General features: G+C 54.4%; 1 protein-coding gene across 2 annotated transcripts in view; it reads right to left on the reverse strand.

Moving 5' to 3' along the window:
- Window positions 1-1533: 1533 nt before the first annotated feature.
- The window catches only part of CNTFR (ciliary neurotrophic factor receptor), a 203317-nt gene continuing 192395 nt past the window's right edge, over window positions 1534-12455 (reverse strand). Inside the window, exons 9-11 of one of the 2 annotated variants that reach the window (XM_029961543.1) lie at window positions 5209-5389; window positions 3575-3719; window positions 1534-2725 (exon numbers count right to left, since the gene is read on the reverse strand). In XM_029961543.1, coding sequence (XP_029817403.1) covers window position 2725; window positions 3575-3719; window positions 5209-5389 — 327 coding nt within the window. In that variant the 3' untranslated portion in view covers window positions 1534-2724. Of the gene's footprint in view, window positions 2726-3573; window positions 3720-5208; window positions 5390-12455 lie in introns of those variants that run through there. The other variant, XM_018077340.1, reaches the window with a different exon arrangement.

The raw sequence follows: 12455 nt of genomic DNA on the forward strand, positions 1-12455 counted from the left end.
ATGTGACCAGGCACCACAGAGGGGCTGACGAACCTCAGCCCAGAGCCAGCAGCAAGCTGTGCACCAATTCCAGGTGCTGGAGGGTGCCCGGGGCTCTGTGTGAAAGCCACCATTCTCAGATGGCTCTCCATACAGCTGCCCTGGGCAGTGGGACCATTGCTTTCTTGGTCCCTGAAACAGCTTGAGAGGGACAGGTTTCCTCTCCTTAATAACCTGAGACAGCATGCTTCCAGACCAGGCATGGAGATCCGGGGTGGAGATGAAGGCAATCTGTCTGTCTGGGTTGCTTCCCCCAGGCAAGGGCTGGGCCTGACATTTTCATCTCTGCTAAGAGCTGTTCCTTCCCCCTGCCCCAAAGAGCCATCTGCTATGGTAGATTACCCCAGCTTTTAGCACTGTGAATCCATAATTAGTGCATAATTAATTACCAGATGTTTTTAACACTAATGAAACATTAATAAATGACGGAGGCATGTTGTCTGGTAATGGAACATTAACCAGTGAACCAAGCCAGCATGTGGGGCTGTGCTGCCGCCAGCATGGCCGAGCCAGAGACAGGGCTGCATCGGACTGAGCTCTCCTCTAAGAGAGTCCCAGCACAGCTACAAGCACAGCAAGTGCCTGGTGAGATCTAGTGACCAGCTCTGTACTGCCTTCAGGCTTTGCAGAGCCAAGGCTGTGCCTCCTTCACCTCCATCCTTCCTTCCTTCCACCCATTCATCCATCAATTCACCACCATGCAGGCATGCACCCATCCTTCCACACACCCATGTCCCTGCTGGAGAGATTCTGTGGAGCACTGGATAGGTAATTTGCTAAAAAACTGAGCTTTTTTCCCCCAGGATGAACTGCAGCTTGGTAGCATCTCTGCTCCAGGTGGTGCTCACGAGCAAGGCACATGGGGAGAAGACAGACTCCAGCTAAGTGCTTTACTGCATCCATTGCCCCCACACTGGGTCCCTGTGAGCCCTGCCCTGATGGAAGTTTAATTCAGAGCATCTTGGGCAGTGACATTTTCCTAACGTGCAATTATTAATCAGACAAGGAAAGTGCATTAATTGTGACTACGTGCCACCTCCAGCCTCGAGGCTGCAGTGGGGCACAGGCAGGCCTCCATCCTCCTGCCGGTCCAAGAGGTGTCAGGATGCAGTCAGAGCTCAGGAACACATGGGTTCATCATCAAGGGCCCATGAACAGGGAGATGTGGTGCCTCCCCATCACCATACGGGTGTCACACAGGGTGGTGACAACCATCCCCTTTCCATCACGGGGGGTTTCCAGAGTGGGTATCCCCACTGCACCTTCTCAGGATGTCCTGAAGGCCAGTTTCTGTGTTTCCCATCCCCCTGGAAAGATGACGCTATGGTCTCAAGCCCCAGGGCAGGCTCCAGGGTGTCTGTGTCCCCATCACTGCTGTCCCCACGTCCTCCCCATCTCAGCCAGCATGACACACAGAAGCAGACAGACAAAAACACCCACTCCAGACAGAGAGGAAATAACACCCAGAGCCTCCAGTCATCATGAAATGAACATTTAATGAAGACAGTCTCTCCTGGTGCGTGTGTGTGTGTGTGTCTGTGTGTGTGTGTGCATGTGTGCGTTGTCTCTGTGTGAGCTTAGTTTTATCCCCTCTATTACTTTTTTTTTGATTCTTTTTCTTTTTTTATATATATACATCTATAAAAAATTCAAATACAGCATGTCAACAGTGGGAATACTAGGACGTACGGTATTAAATACTGCGCTTGGGTCCAGGCAGGGGCAAGAGGAGGTGTCTTTACAAAACAGGACTTCGGGCAGGATGGGGAGGAGACCAGAGCAGGCACAGGGACATCTGGGGACAGCGGGGGACAGCAGGGGACAGGTCTGCAGGGCTCCAGCTCTAAAGGCAACAGCAGAGCTATTCTGCTTTTGTTGGAGAATGAGACAAAGACATCAATGGGGGTGATTCCCTGTATCCAATATGGTTAAAAGTTTGGGGGTGATGTTGGGGTGGGGTTGGGGGTGGCAAAGGCTCCTGCAGGGTGCTGCGGAGAAGGAGGTGGAGGGACAGCTCTCCAGGTGCTCAGCAAGGGGCAGGAGGGTTTTATTGGTGTTTCATTTCCTTTTTTTCCACTAAAACCCTGCCAGCTCCCTGCTCCCCATCACACTTGTGAAAGCCACCAGTTGTCCCATCCATCATCCCCTCGGAGGGGACCAAGACCCCCTGACCTGTGCACCACTCCAGCTTCGCCATGTGGTCGAGAGCTCAGGGGAGCAAGTCCGGTCCTTGGGGGACCCCCTTTTGCCATAAGGCGGTACACAGCTTGGAGCATCGTTCCCCTCACCACCCCCCCATTTTCATATCCCCTTTTCTCGGTGCACCGCTGCGGGGGGCAGCAGGCACGTCTTTGGCGTGGGGGGGTTAGCTGTATGAGTGGGGCCCTCAGCTGCGGCACGGGGCCCAGGCTCGCTTCACTTTGCTGGGCAAAGGGGGACGGGGATGTCTCCTTGCAAGGTCTCCTTGTTCCGGGCTGGGAGAGGATTTTGCGGCTCCCCAGGGGACGGCAGCGGCTCTGTCCTCCTCCGAAGCGATGGCGAGAAGCGTGATACGTCCTCAATGTGTGCAAAATCGAAGAGATAAGAGACTCATCCCGGGAGTGGGGCAGCGGGGCGGGGGGCGGTGGCGGTGGTGGACGATGGGGAAGCATCTGCACTGGGCTGCGATGGATGGACAGATGGAGATCTGCAAGGTGGGAGGAGAAGGGTCATGGTCCCTCTCCTCACCGATGGGACACGCCAAGGAGAATTTGATCTTTTTCCACGGGGGAAATTCAGCCCTTCCCAGAACTCAGGTGCCCAAACACATCCCTTCCACCTCCTCCTCCCAGGACTGGACCCTTCCCATCCTTCCCCGGCTGCAGGCCACTACCCCTTCTGATGCCACCACCAATGTCACACGTGAGGTGACACAGTGAGTCAGAGGGGAGCAAAGGACCTCATTCCCACTGGGGGCTTTTCCTTGGACACCTCCTGGGGCATCAAAGGATGGGTGGCATGTTCTTTCTCTCCCAAAGGTGACACGGGTGGCTGCACCAAGATCCATCCCCCAGTTTTTGGGCAGCTTGGGCACAGTGAAAAGATTTTTGAGTGGGACACCCATGATACAGCAGATCTGTAGAGGAATAGGAAATTTTGTGGCTCTCCAGGTTGCCAGCTCCACTCTAACCTCTGAGCTCAGACAATTTTTCTTCCATCACTACGCAAAGGCCTTAGATTTTCACGTGGTTCCTTTGCCTCTTGAAAAATCAGCAGCTGAGGGGGAGAAGGGCTGCTGAGAATGAGACATCAAAGACTGACTCCTTTGCCAGCTTTGTTTGAAAAGCCATTTTTGAGATCTCCACCAGAACATCCATTTGGAAAAGCAATCAGACTTGGTGCATTTACAAAAAACGGCAAGAGAAACCCAAATTACTTGTTCTCAATGCCTGCCACAGCCTGGATGGAGCATCGCCTTCCCAACCACACTAGAGCCCCTAGGGTCCCCCTGCACCCACACCCCACCTCTTACGCCTCTGATTTGGGAGATACTCACTAAATAAAGAGGACACTATAGGCAGCCACGACCAGTCCAGCTGTCCAACACACTGCCACGGCCCCGCTGCCCACCACGGCCCCCTTGTCGCAGATCTTGGTGGTGGGTGGCGCCATGAAAGAGGAGGTGCTAGCGCTTGTTGTCTCTGTAGGGAGGGAAAGTGGATGTCGAGGGCAGTTGGAACGCCCTGGGATGCATCCCATAGGGGCAGCCCTGCTCTCCTGTGGATGGGGATAGCGCAGTGTCCCATCCCCAAATTGCCCTCACTGTTATGCCACACTAGGGCTGAGTGAGCTGGAGGGGGTGGGATGATTCAAGGGATGGTGTGATCCATGAGACTTTCCCTGATGTGACAGTGGACCGACTGCTTGGAGATGCTTGTGCAATCAGGCAGAGCTGGGCATCCCTCCCCATCACCATCCTGCCCAGCCGGGCTACTCTGAGCACCAGCTCTACGGGAAATTTAGCTAAGAAGTCATGATGAGCCACATCTCTCAGCAGAGAGCATCCCTCACCCACAGAACATCCCAGACATGCCTGTGGCTGCTGGGCTGGCTCAAAGAGCTTGTCCTCCTTTGTACTGGACCAGATGGGTTATCTGTCCCTGCACAGAGCTGCAGGATTGCAGGGAGGACCTGTATGGGCAGTCAGACTGGGGCATCTTTGGCCACATCCAGAGTACCAGAGTACCCCTGGCCAGACAATCTGGGCTGATTGCTGAGGGCCAAAAGGGTCTGTCTTGACATCTTTCAGACTCCACTGAGGTGTCACAGTGAGACTGTGTTGGAGTGTCCCACACCAGCCCTGCAGGGCTGCACCAAACTGCATGCACAGGGACATGTGTGCAAAGGGCATGTGTGTGAGGGACACACGTGTGCCTGCACAGGGAGCAGGCAGGTGCCATTGGAAGTGGTATTTACATTTAGCACAATGCAGGCAGATATAAAAGCAAAACCAAATCCCCAACACCAGCACTGCTGCAAGCTGTGCCTGCACTCCTCGAGGGAGTTCATCCCCCTGGGAATGGGGGACTGCAAATCTGTGCTGCTGCCTGAACTTCCAGGTGCTCTACTGGGTGCTGTTTCTAAAAGTGGGTGTGTCTCTGCACAGGAGTCAGGGGAACCAGTGCAGGGTCTGCTCCATCCCTTCTGGGAAATGGAGGGCTGATAACACCCATTTGGACACAGTCCCAGCTCTTTCCTAGAAACAGAGACTTGTTAACTTTGTGGCTTTTATTTTGAATTGGCATCACTCCGAGCCATTGTGAGGGGTTGGAGGTGTGGAGGGGGTAGGACTGGAGAGGGGAGGGAGGGATGGAGGGGGACAACACTAAAAGGGAATAACAGTAACAATAATAATAATAAAACAATGCCCGTCTTTGTCGTCCCACCCCAAGCACGCCGGCAAGAAGGATGCTGGACCCACGTGAGCTGAGTCAGCATTCCTCAGGCCATGGTTGCACCTGCTGACAGGGAAAGTGTAGGGTAAAGGGCTGCAGCTCCCCAGGTGCTCAGGGGATATGCTTGTCTGGGGACAAAACTTGCACAGAGCCAGAGAGGAGGTCCCTCAGCCAGGACTCCTGTTTTTATCCTGGCTGCAGGCACAGCCTGTTTGTACTGGGAAGGGGCTCTTACCTGTGATCTGGGCCTCTGTGGTGAGATGTTTGGGCTCCTCCGTCCAGGGGGTGGCATGAACAGCCACGCTCCAGTCACTCCACGTGCCGATGTCGTTGTCTTTGGCTGCCACCTGGATGATGTATTCCTTGCCAGCGTAGGCATCCGTGATGGTGTGCGACGTCCCATCCGACAGCTCGACCTGAGGGCAGCAGTGGGGAGGGGAGGGTGGTCAGAAGGTGGTCAGCATGTTTAGCTCAGCTAGAGGACGTTAACAAGATTTTGCAGCACTTTGGGAAATACTGGGGGGTTGTGGGGAGAGGCATGAGCCCTGGGCAGGGATGCAAAGGGAGATGCTCCATGTGCAGCAAAACCAAAGGTCTGGAGACCCGGTCCTGCTCCCAGACTCGTGGTGCCTGAGTGGAGCAGCTTCCTCTAGAGGTCACCAGAAACTAACAGATGTGTGTGCAGGCTCCCTCAGACATGTTAGGGCAGCTGGGATTTGGATATCACAGGCAGTGGATGGGGTATGCAACAAGCTTTCTGGGCAATATTGCCAGTGCTGGGAGGAGGTTTTCCCACCAGCAACACCCCTGGCCACCCTGCTCCTGTGCCTGTGGCATCCCACTGTCCTGGCTTCCATCCCTCTGGCTGGGCCTTTGGACAAGGATCAAGTTGTGTCCAGCTGTCTTTCCTAGAAAATATTCCCTCTGTCCTGTTGTCACTGCTACCTGAGCCACATATGGTCCTGCCTAGCCTGTCCTTGTTGCTGCAAAGTCCAGTGATTTAACCCCAGACTGTGTCCACACCTTCTGGGGGATCTCTGATCCACTTGGAGCTTGGCTTAAGCACAGGGGGATGTAGATGCTCAGCAGAAATGGTCCCTCATGGCACAGATACCAGTGACCAAACACGCCTGGCTGACCGAAGGGGAGGGCTCAGCACCCAAGTGACCTTCCAGGGATGAAGTCAGACTTGGCCTTGGGGTCCTTAGGGTATGGAGGGGACCAGGGTAGGAGCATGCCCTCCACCCCATCTCTCAGACTGAGGACCAACATGCTGCCAGCTTCACCACCCTACTATGCTACCTGTGCATGGGTGGGTGGGGGGGATGGACACACAGCACCCCTTGTCTGCCCTGAACCCTGTCTGTCTGCCCAGACACACTGATAATAAAAATGCTGGAGGGATAAGGGGGTGGTGTGTGCCTGATGCAGTCCATCCTTGAACACCAGTGATCAGCCGGGGGCTCAAGCTCAAGCAGAACAAGCAGCACGTCATGAATGGGAGGAACTTCATGGTGCAAGCCACACAGAGACCTCCACACCTCCCCAGCCACCCAAGAGAAGGACAGGCACAGAATCCCACTGCCCCAGGGAGCACCAAAGGCTGAATTTGATTAAGAACTCAGTTCAATTACAGGAGCAAGATGAAAACTTCTGCTGGGTCCTTGAAGCCCAAAGAAAGAAAAGCTGCACCATTGGGGTGCCCTGGAGGTACCTGAGCCAATGCACCTGTGGGATGAGGCTGTCTTGGCATTGTGGCTTTACACACACAGGGATGATGTGCACACCAAAGATGTAGGCGCACACCAGTGCCTGGTGTGGTCAATGTCATCACCCCACTGCTTACAGGAGTATCTGAAAAGTAGGAATCCACCCTGAGAAAGAACCAGCCCTTTTTCAGAAACCACGGTGCAGCACATGCAACAACCTGGCACAGATTTAATCCCTTTGGCATGTGAACTGCAGCCCTCTCCCTCCCCACCCCAGGCTTTTATAGTCTCTGTAGAGGATCCCTTACCAGGCAGAGAGGCAATTTTGCTTTCTTGCACCAGGTGAGAGCTTTTTTTTCCTATTCCCACTTCTAGAGCTGCATCCAGCCTTCCGCCCAGCACATCAGGGCCCTTGGGCTCTTCATTTCCAGCTGCTCCTGCCGCCCAGCCTGGGCCCGTAGGAGCCCCACATCTGGAGCACATCTGGAGGCAGACCGGACTGGTCTCCCCCACAGCCGACAGGGAGCAAAGGTCCTCCTGCTGCCAGCAAGGCATGAAGTGCTACCAAAACTCGGCAGCATGGAGAAAGCCGCGTGTCCATCTCACTGCTGCAGATTTTGGGGCTGGATGGGGGTCCTGCCTCTCTTCACACCACTAACTTGGGTCTGACACCATGACCGACACCCATGGTGCTGGTGGGATGCAAATGGGGTGCCACTGGTTTCACTGCAGGCTTGTACCAAGCTGGCATGTGCCTAAGCACTAAACCACTATCAGCAAAGCCTGAGTCCACCTCTATCATCCAGGGGACATCTTCCCACTGTGACACGGGTCTCACCATAGGGTCTCACCTGTTGGCATGGGGGCAGTTACTGAGGGTGCCTGCCAAGGGATCCAAGATCACAGCCTGGCTGGGCAGAGCCTGATATGGGGTGCAGACGAACACAGACCCTGGCGGGGCTCCATGCAGGGTCTCCCTGAGTTTCCAGCAAACTGAAAAGGCTGAGCACCAACCCTAGGGTCACAGGTGCTGCCTCTTGACCAGGTAAAAGGGTTAGCTCACAGGTCCCCAGCAATCTATACCAGGGGGGTGACTGCTCCCATCCTGGGGGCATAGGTACAGTCCATCCTGCCGGAAAATGGTTCGGGGCCATTTAACTTAATGGGATAGGTGAAAACTGAAATCTTGCAAGGTCTGGACAGAAGGGAGGATAGGGAAAAGATAAGGAGGATGCCAGTTCCTCCTGCAGCACAAGGCTGTGCATCCTCCAGCATGCAGGGAGTCTTGGCTAAGACACATCCCACCAGCCCCACCAAGCTCCCGCCCTCCTCAGCCCAGGACCAGGGTCCAAGATGGATCAGGATCCTCAGACGTGATGGGCTCTTCACACCTGTTGCTGCACCCAGCAGAGCTGCAGAGGCAATTTCTGTACCCTCTTCTCACAGGGACACACTTTCATGGCCCTAGCACCTAGGGATGGGTAGGTGGGACAGGAAACCCATAAGGTTGTGAATCACCTAGTCTGATTGGCAAGGCACCTCCCTGCAGTCTTGTGGCATGGTGAGGCTGTGCCTGCCTCCCACACCTTGGGATTCATGCCTTTGCCAGTGGCTCCAGTCACTGCTCACAGGTGTACTGCTGGTGGGCACAGCAGGCCGGGGTGCCTGTACAGCACCGTGCACACCACACAGTGGGGACCCACCTGGATGGGGTCAGCCCAGAGCTGTTTAGTGGCATCCACCAATGTGGATGGCAATGCTAAGGTGATCAAGTTAAATTAATCCTTAATGACAATTATATGAAATGAAAACTCCCTGCAGACCTGGATTGCTCTGTGCTAGGCTGGGGGTGGCTTGGAATAAGAGAATGAAGACAGGGTTCTGAAAGATGCTGGGGTTATGCAGCTGGTGTGTGGCTTTCTCCAGGTCTTTCAGCATCCTCTGAGCCCCCATGGCTCCTCTCTGACACCTGTAGCAAGCAGGCTGCAATAGACCAGCCCCACCGAGGTCTCACTGACTTGGCCAGGCTGCTTTTCCATCCAGGAGCATTTTCTCTATCCCAAAGAGCCTTGCCAGCTCAGTGCTTCCCCTTGGGAGCAATTCCTGCCTCTTCCCACCCAGAACAACAAACCAAACCTGAATGTTTGCAGATGTTGTGTCAGAGACACAACTGGGTCAAGTCTGTGCCTTGTTTGTCGAGGGGGAACATACCCCCAGGACCCAGGCTGGAAAACCTGGAGGACCTTCCTTATAGGACCTGGGAGGATGCTGCCCTAAGCTCTGCTTTACACAACAGACAAAAAGAGAAGGCATGGACGACATCATCCATCTCTCCCCACACATATGACCTCTGGATGCAGAACTTCTGAGCTGGGTAGCCAGGGACACATCCAGTATTTGCCACGGTGGGTGAGAAAGGCCATGGCTCAACACAGAAGTGCCACAGCAGATGGGAAAGCACATGGGGACTGGGTCCAACTGGATACAGACAGGGAGAGACGGCAGGGAAGACACACTGGGGAGGCTGTGGGGGGATGGATGGACACACAGCATCAAAGGCAGAGAGAGAAATTCCTCAATCCCCGACCCAGCCACACAGAGACAAAAGTTGGAGGAAGGCTGCGCATGGTAATTTTTTTGGCCGGGGGGGTGGGTTTGCGTGTCGCTGCCTGCCTTTGTGTACCTGCCAAAAGTCAGTCCAACTGGCTGTGAAGTGCTGCCCAGATTAATGAGGGATCAGTAGCCAGTGCAATGCAGAGCTATTAGCATTGCAAAAAAAAAAAAAAAAAAAAAAAAAAAAAGAAAGAAAAAGAGAGAGAGGAGATAGAGGAGAGAGAAATGGAAAAAAGCCCTTGAACACAGTAATTCAGACAACAGCTTGCTGAGGACAGTGGAGGCTGGGATCCCATTCCATGCCGTGGTCACATACTCCAACCAGCCTGTTTGGAACAATTACGGATCTGCTGAGGGCCCACCCACAGTCCCAAGCACCAGGATAAGCCCAGGGGATTGATAAGTGGGGGACAGTCATCCAGGGCAGGTTGGGGAGATGATGGACCCACACTCAGCTTTCCCCCTGCCCATGCTGGTCCCCCCTGCACATGTGCTGGAGGCCTGGGGACATCCACAAGAGCCATTCACACTCCTACACAGAACATAGATGTGTGCCCTCATTCCAGTCCCTGCCTGCAGACTGGTGACGCTGCCTTTCAGCGCTCAGCACAGCAGGAGCTAAGAAAGCCTTCCCTGCTTCTGAGATCCCCCCACCCTGCTCCCATGGTCCACAGCCCACCCTGCTAGGGTGCCCCAGCAGTAGAAAAGGTCACTGTGTTCTGTTCCCATCTGGGCTTTGCTCCTGGTCCAGTGGGACCAGGTAGCAATTATTTGTGAATAGGGTGATGCACAGGCAGGTCTGAAGCCCAGATGGCCTTTGGAAAGGGATGGGTCAGGAAGGGAAGAAAACCCCAACCGTCCCTGCCCTGGCAGCTGGGATGGGGGCTGGTGCGTGTTGAAAGGAGGTGGAGGGGGATCAGATGCCTCCTTCTCTGTATCCCACATGAAAATGTGTTTGCTGGCTCCCCTGTGGCAGCATTGGCTCTGCCTTCCATTCCTTGACACCTCCTGCTTTCCAGCACAGCTCCTAGTGCAGGAAGGGCGTGCTTTGCTGGCAATACGGGGATGGGGGCTGGCACCCCTCAGTCCCACGGCAGGGACACACCACCTCTGTGCATGCCAGGACAGAAACCATGCACCTGTCCCAGGTGTATCAAGCCTGGATGAGTCTGCTGTCCCCAGAATAAAAGGAGCACCCTGGCTATTGTAGGGTGAAGCTGATGTGCTCACACAGCCTATGCTACCCACAGCATGCATGGAAACATGCTCGTAAGAGCACAGCTAGGTGTGCCATGCACCTGGCATCCTTGCACCCTCCTCCTCCTCTGGGTGCTCCTCAAGTTGTCCTGAATGATGGGGGAAATGGGAAGTGGGATAGGGATGGGACACCCCAGTGGGCTTGATTTCACAGCCACTTTTCCCCACAACAAGCAGCCAGATCCTGCTACCGGGCTACAAGGAGCTTTGCAGGGACCCAGTTACACAAGCCACTGCTGTTTCAGGTGCCTTCAGTCCCTATGAGTGCAGGGGGATCCCAGCAGGCTCTCATCTGCCCTGGGGAACAAACTAAACCAAAACTGTAATCCCCAAGCAAGCTGATCCACTGCTGGGAAGTGCAGGAGGGTCACTGCAAAACAGTCACTGCAGCCTGTGAAAAGATGTCGCCATGTGGAAAAGAAATGTTTTACTTTTTGCCTTTCAAAGCCATGTCTGGAGAGCAAACAAGTCTGACATTCATTACTAACAAAGAAGCCCCCAAATACCTCCTCCTTCCACAGCGCCACAGGAATCAGTTGGGCTAACCACAGACAAAATGTTCTACCTGGACACCAGAATAATTAAAAGGTTGGGAAGAGTGAATGACCTCCTATTTTTCTCTGCCAGGCAGGTAGTGGAGGATCCAAGCAGGATCTGAATTGTGCTCCCTGCTATCACCCCCTCCTGAAAGGTCTGCTGTGGTGCTGGTGCACATATCTCAGCCCTGCTGTGGGTCTGGGAGGACGAGCTATCACAGGGCTCCTCTGCAGCCAGGGCTGTGTCACACCAAATGCAGCTGAACAGATCCCTCCAAACTCAAAACACAGAGCATCTTTGAAAGCGGGGCTGTAACACTGCTAATAACAGGACTCTCTCTCCAGATGTGCTCGTCCCTTCTGCCAAGTGACAACTGGCAGAGCTCACTTTCACTTGTGGCTGCAGGGAAGATGGGATTGGGGATGCTGAGGGTGCTCAGAACAGCCCTGACCCTGCCTAGCACTGACATATCTGCCCGCAGATGCATTCACCACACTGACACAGTGGGCTGTGGGTGAAAGCAGCTTGTGCATTGGCATGGCAGGGCACAGGCACCTGCCTGGGGTGCTCTGCATGTGAGCAGAGAAAGCTGGGCTTGCTAGGGCCTTCCTACCTGCCTGTGGCTGTGTGAGCATGCAGGTGAGTACAGGCACACAGTGCAAGCATGAGTGCTCTGCTGCTCAGTGGCACCTTTACAGCTGCCAGGTGCTCGGTGACTTTTAGGTCACTTGTAGTTTTCAACTGGCCTGAGAGCACCCAGACAACACCAGCCACGGGTCCTGAGCCTCAGCTGTGTCCCTGAGGCTGGGGGGAGGGTGGATGGAAAAGGTGATTTCTAGGCATTTCCCACCTCCATCCTCCTTGGAGACACACTCTGCTCCAGCCCTGCCTGACCCACACTGAGCTGCGAGCGACACTATTACAGCCTCAACATTTTGCTCCCACCTATTAATTCAATTCTTTTTCCTCTTCTTTTTTAATCACTGACTTGCAGCCAGGAGGGGAAGGGAGTGAAATGCTGCAATAAAAGCTACCAAGCGTGAAGCTGTAACCCAGCTCCCTCAGGGTGACCTCCCTGCCAAGGTTGCCTCATGAAGAGGGGGAGCAGAGGAGAAGCAGCAGAGGCACGGGGGGGGGATGCAAATGGGTGCAAAGAAGCGCGTCTGTCACAAAGTGACATTGCCACAGTGCTGGTGGGGACACTGCTGTAGCAGGCAGTGGCACTGATTGTTTCCCTCCTCAACTCTCTCTGTCCCTCTCCCTTGCCCATCACCAGCAGGATATGCATTAGCTCACATTTTCAGGTTATTTCAGGCTGGTCCAAGGCAGGAACTTCCACAGACAGATTGTGAGATATCACCTGTTT

The sequence above is a fragment of the Manacus vitellinus genome, unplaced genomic scaffold, assembly GCF_001715985.3.
Source record: "Manacus vitellinus isolate BGI_N305 unplaced genomic scaffold, ASM171598v3 scaffold_36_pilon, whole genome shotgun sequence".
NCBI classification, from domain to species: Eukaryota; Metazoa; Chordata; class Aves; order Passeriformes; family Pipridae; genus Manacus; species Manacus vitellinus.